This window comes from Orycteropus afer, unplaced genomic scaffold (genome assembly GCF_000298275.1).
Source record: "Orycteropus afer afer isolate SDZICR_OR568_19922 unplaced genomic scaffold, OryAfe1.0 scaffold00397, whole genome shotgun sequence".
NCBI classification, from domain to species: domain Eukaryota; kingdom Metazoa; phylum Chordata; class Mammalia; order Tubulidentata; family Orycteropodidae; genus Orycteropus; species Orycteropus afer.
The window spans coordinates 641714-661578 of NW_006921984.1; the positions used below are offsets into that span (position 1 = coordinate 641714).

At 48.6% G+C, this 19865-nt stretch overlaps 1 protein-coding gene across 1 annotated transcript in view; it reads left to right on the top strand.

Moving 5' to 3' along the window:
* The first annotated feature begins 7492 nt into the window (after positions 1-7492).
* Positions 7493-19865, top strand: part of PLXNA4 (plexin A4) — a 497799-nt gene continuing 485426 nt past the window's right edge. Inside the window, exon 1 of the mRNA XM_007953478.2 lies at positions 7493-8677. Within this exon, the coding sequence (XP_007951669.1) occupies positions 7493-8677 (1185 nt within the window). The remainder of the gene's footprint in view (positions 8678-19865) is intronic.

Below are 19865 nucleotides of genomic sequence, written 5' to 3' on the forward strand. Positions count from 1 at the left end.
TTTGGGTTTGATTCTGAGCTTTTCAGTTCTCCTGCCTTCTGGTCTTTTCTGCACTTGACCCAGCTTAGTGAGTTCTTCAGGGCAATCTCTGGGGTGATGCCATCTCATGACTTACCTTTAAAATCAAGGGGTTCAATATTACTCCGATACTTTATTATTATTATTATAAGATATAAATATATATAATACAACATTGATCAATCCAACAATTTTTTTAATGTACTATTTGGTCAAACTGATTATGTTCATCAGTTTGTGCACCATTCCAGAACTACACCCTCAAGTCGGTTCTGACTCATAGTGACTCTTAAAAGACAGAGTAGAATTGCCCCATAGGATTTCCAAGGCTGTAGATCTTTATGGAAGCAGACTGCCACATCTTTCTCCCAAGGAATGGGTGGTGAGTTTGAACCACTGACTTTTTGGTTGGTAGCCAAGCACTTAACCACTATACCACCATTTTCCTCTTCCAAATTATTCCACTACTGTTAACAGAAACTCAGTGCAATGACTCCTCCATCTGCCCTCCTTCCTACTCTGCTAGCCACTAATAAGCTTTGAACTCTATACATTTGCTTCTTTCAATATCATTGAGATCATTTTTATCCTTTTGTGACTCACTTAGTTCACTCAGCGTAATGTTTTAAAGGCTCATCTGTGCTGTATCAGAACTTCATTTCTCTTTATGGCTGAGAAGTATCCCACGGTGTGTGTATACCACATTTTGTTTGTCCATCCATCTGTTGATGGACACTTGCATTGTTTCTACTTTATGGCTATCGTGAATAATGCTGCAATGCACACTGGTGTACACATCTCTGCTTACATTCCTACTCTCAGCTCTTTGAGGTATATGCCTAGGACTGGGACCCCTAGTACTTTTAAAACCAAGTAAACATTGTCCTGAGAGAGAACTGGTGGAGAGGATCTGGAACTGCCGTTGGGTCCTAGGATGGGGTTCCTGTTTATGAGGACTGAAGACCTGGAATGAACCAGCTAGAAGCTCCATTTTGCCAGAAATGGGCAGCTTTCTGCAGCACTGAGGGCCAGGGCTGCAGCTTTGCCCACCTGTGGATTGGGAGCAGGGTGGCTCATGGCCCTGGGCCACCTCTGGGAGTGCCTGGCGTGTCCCTGATGAGGCTGGCTGGAGCCTCATCCTTTTTTTTTTTTTTTTTCCCTTTTCTCATCCATTTCTCTGTTATTTGTGTTTTAATCAGTCTCTTTCGTGTTGTGTAAAATGAGAGACTGGTTATTCCTATCACATGTTATTGTTTCTGTGGGGTCCCCCTCCCCTCCAGGCACAGTAATTTCACCATCCCCAGATGAGGGTGATAAGTGTTTGAGATGCATAACTGTGTCTCATTTCAGTGCCTAATAGAAGAGGGAGAATGAGCCATGGCACCTTTCTGCTCAGTAAATTCATAATTACAGGCTTCCTCGTCTCGCCTCTTCCAAACGGGAGGCACTCTGATTGGCTTGTGCTTCAGTGAGTGAGTACAGTAAGGTGGTGGGGGACAGGTGCTCTCTGAAATTCTGGGCAGGTGCCTGGACGAGCCTGTCACCAGGTTCCCTCCCAAGGGCTGGTGGTGGAGCCCTGCCCCTTACCCGCCTGTCTGGGATGAGGATTACCCACCCTGCTGGAATTTCCTTTTTGGTAGAAATGGTTTGGGAGCTGTCTTGGCCAGTAAAAGAAATGGTCTCTCCCAGAGGCCAGAGAGCAGATGGGGAGTGAGTTTGGATAAGTTCAGCTGGGGGCCTCCCCCAGCTATGGAAAGAGCACTGTGCTGGAAGCCCAGACACCTGAGTTAAATACTGGCCCCATCTCTAACCCACCACATGACCTCTTGCAAGTCATTTGACCTTTCTGGTTCTCAATATCCTTGTCTGTAAAATCAAGGGCTGGGAACCAGTAAGCTGGATTATCTCTTTCTGATCAAAACCTTCCAGATTCTTCTCTAGTTGTGTTTTCAAGGCAATTCATGATAAGCCCTCCTGACACCTCAACACTCTAATTGACATGGTGCCTGGTGACACTATCTTATCATAATCCCGATCTTTTAAATTTTGTTTCAGCCTTGTTACCAACAACAGCAACTATCATTTTATAAGTACTTACTTTGTGCTTGAAGGAGCCCTAGTGGTGCAGTGGTTAAGAGCTAGGCTGGTAACCAAAAGGTAGTGGTTCCAACCTACCAGCCACCCTGTACGAGAAAGATGAGGCAATCTGCTTCCACAAAGATTTACAGCCTTGGAAACCCTACAGAGTTCTACTCTGTCCTACAGCATCGCCATGAGTTGGAGTCAACTCAACAGCAGTGGGTTTGGTATTGTTTGGTTTGTGTTGGTGCCCGTGAGTGGCACAAAAGGTTAAGGTGCTCAACTGCTAATTGAAGGGTGTCTCAGAAGAAAGTCCTGGCAATCTGCTTCCCTAAAGTCAGCCACTGAAAACCCTATGGAGCACAGTTCTCCTCTGACACACATGGGATCCCCAAGAGTCACAACAGACTCAGGCAATTGGCTTTACTTTGTTCTGGGCTGAGGCCCTGTGATAGGAGTTTTATAGTCATTAATGTATTCAAAGGTAATAATAATAAACCTCCCCCAGAGGTGCTAGTGACCAGACTGTGCCCTGGGCCACAGGTTCCCATTTCTGCCTACAGAACTGACTGGATGGTACTGGTGGGCAGTGGCCTGGGATCTGTGTTTGGGGATTTATATGAATGAAAAGAGGCTTCCAAGGACTCTATTCTGGGCTCCATGATTGTGCATTTCTAGAAAAAACATGAGTCTTACAACGTTCAAACCTGATTCGAACCTGGGCTCCAACCCCCACCTGCCACATACTAGCCATGCATTCTTACAGGGCTAAAGTTTCCTTATGCAAAAGATGGATAATACAATACTGAGCCAAGAGAACAGGCAGGAAGCTGATGGGAGGTGTCTGCAGAGGGCCCCGGGACAGAAAATGCCCCACAGGAATGGCTCTTCCTCCTTCCTTCCTTTTTCTACTGGCCAAGAAATGTTTGTTCATGTTGCTGCTAGTTGTCAAGTTAGCTCCGACTCATGGCAACCTTGTATGTAACAGGACGAAATGTTGCCTGGTCCTGTGCCTTCTTCATGGTCATTGGTATGTTCTGAGCCCACGTTGGAGCTATCAGATATCTGCTGAACCTCCCCTAGGAGCCAGGCCCGGTGTGGCACCGTGGGCTCACTGGTGATCAGGACAGACCCTCCCCGCTCTCCTGGGTTCATGCCACAGCTCCAGATTCTTCTCTGGCCAAGGCTAGACCCACCGAAAGTGGGCACTCTTCTTGGAGGGGTTGTCACTGTTCATCCTTTCAGTTTCTGTCCTTAACAGCATGTATTATTGTTATTATTATTATTATTTTAAAATTGTGCTTTAGGTACAAGCTTACAGAGCAGAGTTTGTTTTACATTCAACATTTCGTGTACATTTAGTTTTGCTCCCCATTTACTACCCCAACCCTAACCCAGTCTCCTCCCCTCCCTGCCCAGTAAACCCCCCTTCCCCTGTGCCCCTCATAGTTATGAACTCCTGTGTGTCCTGCATTTCCTCTTGTGAATGTCATCCCTCTGGTGCTCCATGGTCAATCACTCCAAGGAATGCATTTCCATAGAGTATAGGTGGGTGCACCACCCTGGGTTAAGTGGTATGTGTGTACATCTTGTTAACTGTTGGGCTGAGAGCCAGCCCCTGGGAGTGAGTTTTATTCCAGGCCCAGAATGTATCCCAGCGCCATAGTATTGGGGTCTCACCATACTCCATCCGATAAGTAATTCTGTTCATTGAGTTTTTGGATTTTGTTCCACGTTTTTCCTCCCACTCTATCCAGGATCTCTAGATTTGATCCTTTCCTGAGTGGTTGGCATTGGTAGCCAGGCACCATCTAGTTCTTCTAGTCTCAAGGACCATCAAGTCCTAGGGCTCATTGCTTCCAAATTTCCTTGGTTTTTTGTACTCTTCTTTGCTTCTGACGATAGGAGACCATTAGCTGTATCTTAGATGACCACTTGAAAGCTTTTATGACCCCAGTCACTACTCACCAGTGTAGGATGAGGAACAAGAATTTTATATATTTTGTTATGCCAATTGAGTCTCAACACCATGTATTTTAGTCTCGACCTTCCAATGAATCTGATAGGCTTCGTGGCTCTGTTAGCAGCCTCATCTTCCATCTGACTCTTGCAAGAACGGTGTTCTGAAAAATGTGTCCTAGTATGCACCCCAGTTTGATGGACCTGTGCTTTTGCTTATGTTGCCCCCCCCCCCAAGGAAGACTCCCTTTGGGCTCTGCATGTCTCTTTCAAGTTCACGGCTCAGCCCAAACACCATCCCCTCCTCAAGTCTCCTACAGCTTTCTCCTTGCTCCCTCACCCCAAGTTGTTGCTATTAGTTGTTAAGTCAGGGATGACTCATGGCGAACATTGCGTGGCTTGTGATATCTTCATGATTTCTGTGTGCTCACTGTTGTGACTACTGTGTGTTTTGAGAGCCTGCCAACACAGGGACTCATCTTTCAACACTATATCAGACAATATTCTTGTGTTATCCATAGAGTTTTCATCAGCTAATTTGGAGACGTAAATCTCCAGGGCTTTCTTCCCAGTCTTATCCTGGAAGTGCCACTGAAACTTGTTCACCAGGGGTGACCCTGCTGGGATTTAAATGCTGGTGGCATAGGCTTCCAGTATCATAGCAACACACAAGCCACTGCAGTATGACAAACTCACAGATGGGTAGTGGCACCACCCTTGTTGGAAGTCTTTTCTCCCCATCTGAACTCTCCACACTATCAATAACATGTCACCCAACTTTTCACCTTCTGCAGTGATTTAAGGTCCTAGCTAAATCAAAATACACAGTAGTCTACCTAACTATTCTACAAGTCCTTCAAGGAGCCAATCCAACCTCTTAGCCATCCTCCTGTCCCATAGTGTCTTGGACGTTTTGATTGTTCTCTGAGCAAACGCTTGCCAAATGAATGCATGAAAAGAGACACCTGATTTACTCCTGCAAACAAAACAGGACTGTGGGCACCCTGTCTCCCAGGGTCTTCTCCTCCATGTTTGCGTGAGAAGACTTGCCCTTCCCATTGGAGATTTGGAGACTCCTAAATCTTCTTTCTTCTCTTGGCTTCCGTGTTGTTTATGCTCTCTCCTTGCTGTGGAATTGTCTGTTGCCAAGTGGGCTACTTCTTCTCATTGCTTCTCTTTCTGTAAGGGCTTTGGGGCACACCCCAAAGGAAGGCCCCTGCGTGGCCCAAATGGTTTATATTCAACTACTATCTGAAAGATTGGTGATTGAACCCACTTAGAGGTGCCGTAGAATACAGGTCTGACAGTAAACTTCTGTAAAAGATGGCAGCCAAGGTAACCATACAGAGCAGTTCTACTCTGTAACACATGGGATTGCTGTGTGTCAGAACTGACTTGACAATGGGTTTGGCTTTTATGGTTTGGAGGTGAAAGAGGGAAGTTCCACAGAGCTGAAATGCCCCCAAATGAGACATTGAAAATTCCTGCCATGATTTCTCATGAAGTGGAAGAAATATGAACTTGTCCTCTTGGAAAACACACTCAGAAGGGATCTAGAACAGCAATGAATGAGACCATTGGAATGGAAAGCTCTTTTGTTCCACAGGGAGGGATTTATTTACTTATTTATTTGCTTGACCACTTCTGAAGACATTTTTCTCTCCCTCTAATGAAAACCTCTCAGAGGAGACTCTGTGATGGGAGGCAGCCAAGATTTGCCTCGTTTAAATGACATCAAGGCTCAGAGCTGGGCAGTGGACCCAGAGGACCTGTTACAGCTGCCAGGTGAAGGGATGGTGGATGTGGGTTTTTAATTTTGACTTGAAGTCACCACACCACCCGGCAGAGGAAGTTGGAGAGGAAAAGCCATCCTCACAGGAGACACAGACTTGGAGCACTTGAGGCAGCTACTGTTACAGGGAGCCCTCCTTAATAGGGGTTGGGTTTGAACCATCCTACTGTGTGTGGCAGTACTGGTAGATGTTCCCATCTGCACAAGGAGGAATATGGGACAAACTGAGGCAATTGAGCATTGAAGAGTGAGAACAAACTGTGGGCTTGGACATCCTGGGTTCGAATCCTGCCTCTATCTCTTGTAGTTGTGCAAGTTCTGCAATGTCCCTAAACCCCATTTTCTTAGCTGTAAAGTGAGAATAATGATAATACTTACCTCAGAGATCTATTAGTTAGGGTCCCAGTAGGAAACAGTGCACTCAGATTTGGTTGTTTAGCAAAATTTAACAAAGGGACCCTTCCCAAAGTGGGGTATCCTGAGACCTGCCCAGAGGGACAACATAGCATTTGTCAATAGTGATAGTGAGATACCTGTTACCACCTATAGGGCCAAATGGGTGAGACAGGAGATGGTGCCCAGACCTGGAGGCCTAGGGGTTGCTTTGCACAAGGTCACAACCAGTGTATGCAGTCCCCTTCCTTATCTCCCCCATCCCTCAGGTGCTGCTGCTCCCCACTCACCGATCCTTAACAGTCTCAAGGGCAGGGGAGCCCGCTAGTATATGGTTAATATGGGCCAGGCTTCCAAGCATAGGGAACAGGGAGTGGGTCTGGAGGGACAGATGGAAGTTCCTCAGCCCTGAAAGATTTGTTAAGATGAGACAGTCTCTCAAAGGTACCTGACGGTGACCAAACCAAAATCAAACACTGAGCAGGCTATGGGTCTTTATGATGATGGTGATGATGAAAGCAAAGAAGATTACTTTTATTACTGTTGAAGGGCCATCTTGGGGTTGTGGCCACCCAGTTCTGACTATCCCACACGCTTGTCAGGGAGAAGGATTGGAATTCTAGCTTCCGTTTATGTCTCAATGTCTTAGTTTCCTAGGGCTTCTGTAACAAAACACTGCAGGGCAGGGAGTGGCTTATAAGAACAAACACTGATTGTCCCACAGGTCTAGAAGTCCAAAGCCATGCACTCTCTGTCCACTCTAGGGGAAGATCCTTCCTTGTCTCTCCCAGCCTCTGGTAGACCAAGGCATTTCTTGGCGTTCCTTGCTTGTGGATGCATCTCCTCATGCCTTGCCCTGTGTGACTCTATTCTATGTCTGTTCTCCCCCTTTATCAGACACCACTCAGTAGGGCTTAGGACTCATCGTAATCCAGTTATCTTGTGGTAAATTAACTGATCACATCTTCAAGAGAGAACTCAATTCTAAACAAGGCCACCTTCCCAGGTACAGGGTTAAGATGTTGACATATCTTTTTGGGAGACACAGTTCAACCCATGACACTGAGTATGTGGAAAGTACTTTGGGAGTCCAGACAGAGCCACTCTGGGGGGAAATTAAGTTTCGCTGTTGTCTTCCAGCATCACAGTCTTTTCTTTCTGGTCACAGGGGAGACACCACGGCTGAAACTTGGCCCTGTGAGGAGATCCTGTGCCTGACTGCTGCTGTGGCCACAAGGACCTGTCTCTGAAATGAAAGCCATGCCTTGGAACTGGACTTGCCTGCTGTCCCATCTCCTGATGGTGGGCATGGGTTCCTCCACTCTGCTGCCCCGGCAGCCTTCCTCGCTCTCCCAGAAGCGGCCTTTGGTCACATTCCGTGGAGAGCCCACGGAGGGCTTCAACCACCTGGTGGTGGACGAGAGGACAGGGCACATTTACTTGGGGGCCATCAACCGAATCTACAAGCTCTCCAGTGACCTGAAGGTTCTGGTGACCCACGAGACAGGGCCAGAAGAGGACAATCCCAAGTGCTACCCACCTCGTATTGTCCAGACCTGCAATGAGCCCCTGACCCCTACCAACAATGTCAACAAGATGCTGCTTATAGACTACAAGGAGAACAGGCTTATTGCCTGTGGAAGCCTCTACCAGGGTATCTGCAAGTTCCTGAGGCTAGAAGACCTCTTCAAGCTGGGGGAGCCCTTCCATAAAAAGGAACACTATCTGTCAGGAGTCAATGAGAGTGGCTCTGTGTTTGGAGTGATTGTCTCCTACAGCAACCTGGATGATAAGCTCTTCATTGCCACAGCAGTTGATGGGAAGCCCGAGTATTTTCCCACCATCTCCAGCCGAAGGCTGACCAAGAACTCAGAGGCTGATGGCATGTTTGCATATGTCTTCCATGATGAGTTTGTTGCCTCAATGATTAAAATCCCTTCAGACACCTTCACTGTCATCCCTGACTTTGATATCTATTATGTCTATGGCTTTAGTAGTGGGAATTTTGTCTATTTTTTGACCCTTCAGCCTGAGATGGTGTCTCCTCCAGGCTCCACTACAAAAGAGCAGGTCTATACATCCAAGCTCGTGAGGCTTTGCAAGGAGGATACTGCCTTCAACTCCTATGTGGAGGTGCCTATTGGCTGTGAGCGCAGTGGGGTTGAGTATCGCCTGCTGCAGGCTGCCTACCTGTCCAAAGCTGGGGCTGTGCTGGCCCGGACCCTTGCGGTCCATCCAGATGATGACCTCCTCTTCACAGTCTTCTCCAAGGGTCAGAAGCGGAAGATGAAGTCTCTGGATGAGTCGGCCCTATGCATCTTCATCTTGAAGCAGATAAATGATCGTATCAAGGAGCGGCTGCAGTCCTGCTACCGTGGTGAGGGCACACTGGACCTGGCCTGGCTCAAGGTCAAGGACATTCCCTGCAGCAGTGCGGTGAGTCCAAGGAGGGCCCGTGGGCAGGGGTAGTGCTATGTGGAGAGTGAGGGCTGGGCATTGTAGACCCCTTGGGATATGTATTCATACCTCTTTCTGTTCTGCAGAGGGGACACATATCACTTCTCGGGGCATCAACAGTTCAGATCATCACAGACTCAAACATTCTGACACGGAGCCTGTAAGAGTCTGAGCTGGAGCTAAAACATGGATTTCCTGTCGGAGCACTTTGCTCTGCTCTATGTTGGCTCCTTGGGGGTAAGAGAGAGTATTAGGAATAGGTGGATATTGAGTTAAGTAGATGCTATGTGTGCCAGGCATTGCTGAAAGCTAGATTATAGTCTGTGGGAGTGCAAGACATGTACCCACCCTTCTTATCCACCAAGCCTGCGATCACGTTTCTATGCCTAGAAGAAAACCACAAGGGGCAGAGGAAAGTGTGTGATAGCCATTTGACAGTTGGGGTCAGGATGGAATTTCAGGGAAGTTGTTATTTTTTTCTTTCTTTATATATTTTTGATTGTGGGAAAATTATGTACACCATAATATTTGCCAATTAAGCATTTTTCCAGGTACCATTCAGCAATAGTGATTACATTAATCACGTTGTGCAACCATCACCCATATTCATTGCTAGATTTTCCATCACCCTTAACATATACTCAGTGCTTCCTAAGCAATGAGGGGACTTACATTGTAACCATTTGTGTATCTTTAGGAACTGGCCCAAAAGGGGCAGAAGAAGTCAAGGGAGAGTATAGTGAACATACAGGGAGGGGAAGAGAAGAACTTACATGGAAGAGAGCTGAGAGGGGCAGACTGTGTTTATTAAACATCTTCTGTATGGACAGGTCAATGGATGAGACATGTCACAGGACAGGAAGCAGCTAGACAGCCGTGCTGAGTGGCAGGAGGGCTATAGGAGACCAGAGGATGGGGAGCACAAGGGCTGGCTAAGAGGCCTTCCTGTGCTCCATAGGCCTGATGAATGGACTCAACCCCAGGCTGCTGCCTTGCTGGGGGAATCCAGGGGAGACAGGTGACCTGCCTCCTGGTCTCCCCCATGCTAAGTCATGTGTAACTCAACATGAGAAGTGTTTGCTTTTCTACAGCTTGAGTCTTCTTCATTGTCAAAATGGTACCACTTTTTCTCAATCATTCTTCCAGTCACTTGGAAGCCTCAGCTATTAGCATCTCTGATTGTCCTCCTTCTCCTTTTCGATAGTCTACTTAAAAAATGATGAGCCTACTTTGAGAAAACTCACCCATCAGGTAGGAACGTGCATCTGCACTGACACGACTTTTGACTCCTGGTGAAATTTTGGTAGAATTCCATATTTGGACGTATGTTTGAATTGACTTAAAAAGTTGAAAGTTTTCCTCCATAACAGATAGCTATGGCTGAGGGGACCCCAGCACCCACCCTCCTCACATGAGTGAGTCCATTGCTCTGGACACTGGGATTTGGGGTGGGGTGGGAGAGAATGAGGGGAATGAGGTAACTCTGTAAAATTTGCCTTTGGGGCTATGTCCTTTAGGCCCAGGCTGTTTTCCAGGTACATGGAACCAGGTTGTTTTCTAGGTACATGGATGGAAGCTGAAATAAGTCATCCCTTTCTGGGGTCCTGAAAGCCAGGATTGTCACAGATGAAGTGGGAGAGGGACTATGGGCCAAGGAAGGCAGCAACAAATGGGCCAGCCAGAGCCAGGCAAGAGAGTGTAGGGTACCCACTGGCATCTGCTGAACTCACAGGTGACTTCACCTTGCCCTCCTGGAGCCTTTCATTTGGGGTGGGGGCATATCCATTCAATACCTATGAGATATGCTTATGAACTTGGGCACCCATGGACTGCTCTCAAATGAAAGCAATGAACGACAGGCCCGATGCTGCACTATGTGTGTGTATATGTCACATACTCAGACCTAGGCCCATGAAAGATGCATTGGAATGTTGGTGTGGAAACAGCCCTTGGAGAAGGGCTTTTGCACTTGAGCACCCTAAGGTGCTGCAAAGGTATGAATTGCTCAAGATCACACATCAAATCAGTGCTTGGGGAGACTTCCTCTTGCCTCTCATCACCACACATGCACTTGCACACACATGCATGCGCATGCATATACACACACACATGTGCATATATATACACACAAGCACCCACGAGCATGCACTCATACAGCTTGTGTTAGAAAATGGTAGTTTATGCTCTGGGCCTACGAAGCAACAGCAGGGTTCTTTCTGCACTTTCCAGCAGAAAACTTGCTCCAAACCTTGTCTTTTTTGGGTGACACTTTTGGGAGTGGACTCAGCTACTAGGATCAGTCATGGGCAGGTGTTTGTCCTGCCTTGCTCCCTGCCACCACACACAAAGCCAAGTTCATCCACAGGTCCTAACGCTGTGTGATTCCCTTGGAGGGAACGGAGGGAGTACTGCTTTGCAAGACAGGCAAATGCCAGGCCTGGGAGTAATGAAGTCAGATAACAAGCATTTGATTTTTTTTCTTTGGGCTTTAATTAGCGCTTTCAAGCTAGAGGCAAGTTCAGGGCTGAGAATAGAAAGTCGGAGACCAGAAACATGGGCAGGGGTGGGCCGGCTCCCCAGCCAGTCTGAAAAGGCCAGGCCAGCTTTTAACGCACAGTATCCGTTTCTTTTGATTTGACTGATGGCCGTGCTACTCTGCTTCTGCACTCTTGCTACAATTCATTTGGACTCAGCTCAGACCACACATGCACCCATGGCAGCCATGCTGACAGCCCATGCCCATGCTGGCCCTGTTTGCAAACCCAGCTGGCCTGGACCCCTTCACGAGAGCACAGGCTTGTTTTCTTTTCCCTTCCTGCCTAGGGCAGTGGGTGGAAAGGTGGATTCTGGGGTTCTTCTCTGGTTCCGAGTCTGTCTTCCCTCCAGGCCTGTGCAGTGGACACTGACCCTTCTGTGCGCTCCATTCCAGATGAGCGGGGGCGGGGAGGGGAGGTCCATCGGTCAGAAAGTGGGGAGGAAGGGTCAGTCTAGGAGGTTCACTTTGAGGGCCTGTGCTTTACAGGGTGGGGGTCCCCATGAGTTTGATCACAGTTATGACTCTAAAGAGCTTAAAAAGGGGAGATGAGCAGCGACTCATTTTTATTGTGCCCCCCGTTTGTCCTGATTCTCTACATTATAGTGCTTGTCCATGGAATCCTCTAGAGTTTTCTGGACCCTTCCATTTCCTGAGATCCGCACTCTTTTTTCTGATCTCCTATCTCTAGAATCAGAGCAAGGAGCAATGTGACCTTGGGACCCTGGAGGCCAGCAGGGCCTGAGTCATCCACTGGCCACCTCAGTAGATCCCTGCATGCCCTTTGCTGTGGTCAGCAGGAGCATGGGGTGGAGAAGGGCAGGGAACACCTGTGTGTCTTGGCCCAGTGTGCCATGGAGCATCCTGGGAGCCACAGGGGTAGTCAGAGCCTGGTGTGTGGACACAGGGAGAAGTGTTGGGCCAAGAGGCTCGGGCCTGCCAAGTCTCAGGCCCTCCGAGAGCTCTTGTTTTCATTCCAGATGAGGGAGGGAAGGCTGGCTGCCCATATATGAGAGAAGGGCTGGCCCTCAGGAGTGCTGCTAATGCAAATACCTGTTGCAAATATCAAGTCCCTGAGGGGTGTTGGGTGTGGAGCCCAGGAAAGAGGCCCTGGTGTGTTGTGGTTTTTGTGGGGAAGACAGAAAGTCTACCATGGCCTCCGGGCTATTGTTTTCTTGTGTTCTGGTTTTGTCAAGCTTGAGAAGAGAGTTGTTGTTGTTATGTGCCAGTGGATCGGCCCTGACTCATAGCAAGCCCTCCTTATCTTTCCAAGGCGGTTGTTGTTGTTGTTGTTGTTATGTGCCCTCGAGTCAGCCCTGACTCATAGCGACCCCTCCTTGGGTTTCCGAGGCAGTATCACTACGGAAGTAGGATTGCCCAACCTTCCTTCCGAGGAGTGGCTGGTGGGTTTGAACCGCCAGCCTTCTGGTTAGCAGTCAAGTGTCTTAGCCACTATGCTACCAGAGCTCCTAGGCGGTATTCCTATGGAAGTAGATTGCCCAACCTTCCTTCCGAGGAGTGGCTGGTGGGTTTGAACCGCCAGCCTTCTGGTTAGCAGTCAAGTGTCTTAGCCACTATGCTACCAGAGCTCCTAGGCGGTATTCCTATGGAAGTAGATTGCCCAACCTTCCTTCCGAGGAGTGCCTGGTGGGAAGAGAGAAGTATCTGAAAACAAATGGCCTAGTGTCTGAAAAGTACCTAAGGATCTGTAACAAGGGTAGAAGGAGGGTGGCCTCCAGCCCCTGTGGCTCTTGGAGTGTGGGGGACTACAGCCGCCCAATGGCTGACTTGCTAATAATCATTCCGATGGTTAGTGCTAATGCTTTCAGTTTGGTTTTCCTTGCTCAGCACTGGGATTGTCTTTCATTGGTTCCTTAGGAAGGCTGCCACCCAGCTTCCTTGACACCCTGCCCTCATTTATACATCATAGAACAATGTGGCTGAGGAGCTGAGGAGTGTACGCCCTGGGGCTATGGTCTGTGCCAGAGTCTTGGAAGGCTTGACTCACCTGGCCTGCTCTCCTGAACTAGTGTGGGGCAGGGAGAACCCCAGGGTTCCTACAAAGTCTTGGGCTATCTGTGCCCCTTCTCCTCTTCCTCAGCCTCTTGGAGTAACCCCACAAAACACCAGCCCTTCTGCCTCCACAGGAATAGTGACTGGATGAGTGAATAAAACACATGCCTCCCAGGGAATGAATGAATGGATGAGTGAATGAAACATTCCTTGGCCCTGGGAGGGTGCTGGTGATGCTCTCACCTCTGGGGGAAGTCAAGAATCTTGGAATGGCATCGGTTACAGGGGCCCCCAGAGTGGAGGAGAGAGCCCACATGACCCGAGTGGTGGGGACAATGGCAGTGGTTGTGGTGTGGCCACTGCGTCTTCCCTCAGTTGAGAGCCAAGTGTGAGGCAGTATGGGGTCAGTGCTGATAGGGTTGTGCTAAAGAAGCAGACTGTTTCTTAACCTTCCCCTCAAGTCTTGACCTTAGAGTGACCTTCCAATAGCAAATTCAGGCCCTTGGGGCAGAAACCAAATTTGTGGCCTCATACCCTTCAAACCCCAAAAGTGGGAGCTGAGGGGGTGCTCCTGGAGGCCTGCTTCTATCACTCGTGGGAGTTAGTATGGTACCCGGCGGTGGAAGAGGGGTTGCATCACATCCTTTTATTCTCTCGACGGTGCTGTAACCTGGTGCCATCCAGTGGGATCTGACTTACGGCGATCCCGTGTGTGTCAGAGTGAGGCTGTGTTCAATAAGGTTTCCATGGTCTGGATTTTTGGAAGTAGAATGCCAGATCTTTTTTCTGAGGCACCTCTAGGTGGGGTCAAACCACCACAGGAAGGGCAGCTGTCATCTCAGTTGAGGAAACTGAGGCACAGAACTGTCAGGTACTTTGCTTGAGGTCATCGAACCACTGACTAGCTTCTTCATGTGTCTGGATTCTCAGTGGGTGTTTTCCCTCTGGTGTTGCAGGGGTGGATTATCAAATTAACAAGCCAAGCATGGGCTTACGTGTGCCTACTTACTAATCTGTAGTCAATAGTTTCACATATTTTTCACCACAGATATGGTGAAAATCTGTTCACTACAGATTAATAAATTAGCATAAATAAGCCTGTGTTTAGCTTGCTTATTGGGTAATCCGACACTGTTGGTGTGTCTTAGTGGTGAGCTGGTGGCATTTGTGTGGGATAGCTCCCGATGCAGCAGCTGGGATCCCGGGCCTAGGACACCCCAGTCCCTGGGAGAACTAGAAAAGCTGTCACGTGTCCCTGGTTGAGAACCATCACTAGACCAAGTGCTTCTCTGGTTTCTGGCTCTGTGTCATCCACGAGGTCCGCAGAGGGACAGGGACTTGTGGTCTTCCCTTTGTGCCCCACAGGGAGAGTCACTGGGTGGTGAAGAGAGTCCCAGTTGTGTATGTGACTTCTTGGCCTCAGTTCACCCGTTCCCAGGCACGGTGGCCCTGGTAGGTTGCCGGGGGTCGTGTCCCTCCCTGGCACAGACTGGCTTTGGGACCCCCTGGACGGCCACGCAGCTTCGCCTGGCGTCTCCAGTGCTGATATTCAGTGACGGTGAGCATCCGGCCTGGCCAGGCGGCCGCCCTGCTCCAGGGCTTGCTTTTCCTCATCTGCAGGAAGCGTGGCCTGGGCCCAGGGGGGCTGTATCCTGTTGTTGATGGTGTTGGGCGAGGCTTTCTCTTTCTGCTCAGCTGCAGACTCCTCCACATTCCTGCCCAGTCCCTCCTTTAGAAAAATAGCTTAGTGAGGTGAATTCACATAACAAAATTAACCATTTTAAGGTGAACGGTTCAGTGGTACTGAGTCTGTCGTGTGCACCCACCAGCCCTCTCTGTTACTCCAAGGTAAACCGCATCTCCATTAAGCCCCGGAAAACCACCAGTCCACTATCTGTTTCTATGGACTTACCCATTCTGAGTATTTCATCTAAAAGGAATCATACAAGATGTGACTTTTTTTTCCTCCCCCATTTAGCATAACGTTTGTGAAGTTCATACACATTGCAGCACGTATCAGTACTCCATTCCTTTTTATGGCCAATTAATACTCCTTTGCATGTATAGAACACAATTTGTTGATCCATTCATCTGCTCATGGACTATTCTCACCTTCTGGCTATTGTGGATAAAGCTGTGATGACCACTGTGTTTGTATTCTTGCTTGAGTCCCTGTTTTCAAGTGTTGGGCGCATAACTAGGAGTGGAATTATAGGGTATTTTGTTAATTCTGTTTAACTTTTTGAGGAACTGCCACTCATTCCTCTTTTCTATCCACTACATTTGCTACACACACCATACCCATGAAACAAACAACCCTCACACACAGTCTTGCCCCAGTTGGTACACACATTATAGGTCTCCCCTCCCACGGGCCCTAGCACACACCACTCACAGCCCCTGGTCTCTGCGCTGCTGGCTTCCTGCCCAGCCCTTTGGAGGCTGGCAGCTCCTAGCCCTCATCATTTGTTGTTGTTGTTGTTGTTATGTGCCGTCGAGTCGGCCCCCGACTCATAGCGACCCCTCCTTGGGTTTCCGAGGCAGTATCACTACGGAAGTAGGATTGCCCAACCTTCCTTCTGAGGAGTGGCTGGTGGCTTCTGGTTAGCAGTCAAGTGCCTTAGCCACTATGCTACCAGAGCTCCCAGCCCTCATCATAGTCGAATCAATTTTCTGCACTGCTACCTTCAGGTGGCTCTGTCCAGGTATTCAGATGCAAAGCCCACCCACCACCCTCCTGTTGGCCAGCAGGGTTCAAGTCTCATCCCAGCTGAGTGTGCATGGTGCTATGGGGCCTGGGTGGTAGCCAAGCCCTGGGTGGGGTTCTGGGTCTAGTGAGAGGAAGGGGCTTGAGGTTGGCCTCCCAGCTGGACCTGTCCTCTCAAGATACTCAAGCCCAACAGGCCAGCAGAGAGTGTGACAGGAGCAGGGTATTACACATACAGAATTTGAGCCCAGAGCACTGTCGGGAAGTCTTAGCACAGATGTACTGAAAGGAGGATTGGGACATGGGGCCTTGCAATGCCATGGTCTGTGCTATGGCCTTCTTAACCCCAGAAGAGAGGCGTGTATGCATGTGAACACGGCCACACACACACGTTCTGGCTCTGTTCTCTGTGTCTGTCAGTGGCCTCTCTGCTTCTCCCCTTCTCTCTGGCTGGCTGTGTGTAACATACTCTGTACGTTGTTGGCTCTCAGACTCTCTGTCTTCCCCTTTCTGTAGCTTGTTCTCCCTCACAGCTGTACACTACACACAGCAGCTAATATAGTAAACTTTTCATATGTGCACACATACACCACATGCATGTGCACACACTTCATGCATGCACACACATGCTGGGTACATGCATACACTCTATACACACACACATCATGGGCACACATACTCCATGCACACACACACTATGCACACACACACACCCTGTACCCAAGCATGCACCATGTATACACACACACACACCACACTCATACACATACCCCATGCACATGCAACATCTTGTGCACACACACCATGCACTCACACCCAATGCACAGGTACACACCCATCTTCCTCATATGCCCAGTGTACATGTACATGCCTCAGGCACATGCCCATGCCCTGTGCACACATACATTATGCATATACACCCAATGCACACATACAGACCCGTCTCCCCCATATGCCTTGTGTGCACACATATGCCCCAGACACATACACACACACCCTGTGCACACACACATCATGCCTACACACCCAATGCACACATACAGGCCCATCTCCTCCATATGCCCTGTGTGCACGCACATGCCCCAGGCATATGCACACACCCTGTGCACACACATGCTTGCCAGATTTCCTTAAAGTCCAGTCTGGATTTCTGTCTTCAATTCCTGTCATCCTCACAGGGTCGTGTCAGGCCAAGCTCCTGGCCTGGGAGTCCGGACCTTGGGTGTCAACCAGCCCCAGTCCATGAGCTCTAACTGGGCTGCTCAGTGTTGCCATTTGCTGTAATTATGCATTTTATCCTCCAGAAGAAGGTCATAAAATAATACGTCTTTAATGTAGTGTGTGGAGCCTCATCTACATACGTTGACTGTCTCATGAATAGTGACAGACACAAGGGCTCTGGTATTCACAGCACACAGCCATGTCCATAGCACTGTCCTGTGGCTCCGCTTTTGGTTCTTACCACCTGTTGGAACAAAAGGGACATGATCATGTATCTGAGTTCACACTTCCATCTTTCTCCAGTCAGACCTGCACTGGAAAGACCTGGCCTGTGCCTAATCCAGATGTTATGTTCAGTGTGCCTCTTGGCCATCCTTTCTTGCCTGGACATGCTGTGAGTGCTAAGTTTGGAGGTGAGGATACATCTCAAGATATTGTTGCCTTCGGGTGTCCTTGAGTTGTTGCCGGCCAGAAGGGAACAATGACACAGCCACACACTGAGTTTCTATCTTTCTGTTAACAAAGTTAGTGGAGAGAAGGAAAAAGGAGAAAATGAAGGAGCACTTCCCCATTCAGCTTACAATTTCTTTGTTTGTTTGTTATAGTTTTTTCCTAGTGGATTGGGCCCAACATGCCATCCATGTACATGAAATGGGATCAGTGGGTGAAAAGAAAGCCCACATCTTTCCCTGGTCTCAGTGTCGTTACTGTGTCTCTGTCAGTGTTCCAAAATATAATGGGATTTGTTCAGCTGATTTATCTGCATGCAGGCCACATTATCCAGACACACACATGGGCCCGGGCAGTAAACGAGGAAGATGCCCGGCAAGAAGAGTGGGCTAATAAAATTTATTCCCACTAACAAGGGAATGACCTACCCCATCAGTCAGCCTGGGGAGCGGGCCACTGCTTCGCGGCGCCCATCAGAGAACACACAAACTTAATCATGGCGGCCCTCTCACTTCAATTATAGGTCTCATGGTGGCTGCAGGTGTCTGCTGGAGACTCGGGGAGGGGAGTTAAACTGAGGGATTAATGGACTGTGTGGGATTTATCTTCCCATGACAGGGAGACACTGGGGGCCTCTGAAGCCAAGGTAGCAAAGGAGAGGGCTGGCTTCCAAGTGGGCTTGCTTGGTATCGTTCACAATGCTGAGAACTCTTCTCTGGGATTTCCCGGGGGCCCACACTTGACTCCATTTGTTACCTTTGACTGACTTGAGGGAGGAGTCCACAGTGTGGCTGTCATCTGCAGAGGTGGACCCTTGGACCTCAAGTCCTATTTTTCTTGTGATGCTGGCCCCAGAGCTCTGGCTGGTTCAGGCCCTCTCCAGGCCATTGTGCTGCAGCCTAGTCTGCTTTTCAGTGCCATGAACTGGAGTTCTCAACAGCTAAGCTAATGAGGAAAAGGTCATGGGTTCAAACCCGAGGACCCTGAGTTGGAGCTGCTGCTTCATGGCTGTGCTCAGCAACCCCTGGGAGCGGGCATTGCTGCTGCTTCCAATTGGTTCTTGCAGGGCTGCAGAATTGGGCCTGGGCTGCTGCCCCTCTCCTGGGAGATCAGCTCAAATTTGCAGCTTTAGGTTCCTATTAGAAAGATGGCTTGTTATCATCATAAGCGATATCATGATATCTGGTGGGATTGGGTCAAAATAAAACACTGTCGGTCCTGCCCATCCATAAGATTAATTGCAGATTGAACAGTTTGGTCCATGGGATCTCCATAGGCCTTTCTTCCTAGTTTCTCTTAGTCTGGAAGCTCAGCTGAAACCTGATCGGCATCATAGCAACCTGCAAGTTTCCAGTGACAGGTGGGTGGGTGTGCTTGAGGTGCATTGACTGGGAATTGAACTTGTGTCTCTGATATGGAAGAAGGGAATTCTACCATGAAACGACCAATGCGCCAAACACACATGCTGTTGTTGTGTGCCACCAAGTCCATTTTGACTCACAGTGACCCTATAGGACAGAATAGAACTGCCCTATAGGGTTTCCTAGGCTGTAATCTTTATGGGAGCAGGCTGCCAGGTCTTTTCTCTCAAAGAGCATCTGGTGGGTTTGGCCTGCCACCTTTTGGGTTAGCAGATGAGCACTTAACCATTGTGCCACCAGTGCTCTTTACAAAACATGTGTCACTGTTGTGTGCCATCTAGTCCATTCAGACTCACAGTGACCCTATAGGACAGAATAGAACTAGCTCATAAGGTTTCCTAGGCTATAATCTTTATGGGAACAAATTGCCCAGTCTTTTCTCCTGCAGAGCAGTTGGAGGATTTGAACTGCCAACCTTCTGGTTACAGCCAAGCTCTTACCCACTACACCACCATGGGTCCTGATATAAAACATACATAGAACTATCAAAAGCAGTTTTACTTTTTGCAAATTGCTTTCACTGTTCTATACGTAGGTAGATTCAGTGATTCAATCAACATTTGCATCACATGTCTTTCTCTTACACACACATGCTCCTACAACACGATGCCCTTCTTCCCCTTTCTTTAAACCTGGAAACAGGGCTGTAGGTTCTTGGGAATCTTGGCTGTTACTTTTCCAACCATGCAACTTTTCACTCACCTCTTCTATAATGTGTTTGTCTAACTGGGTTATTGTGGCAGTGGTTTGCTGGCTCCCTCTCTGTATGCACATTCATTCACCCTCAGAATCGCATTGACAAAGACACAATAAAGAATCACT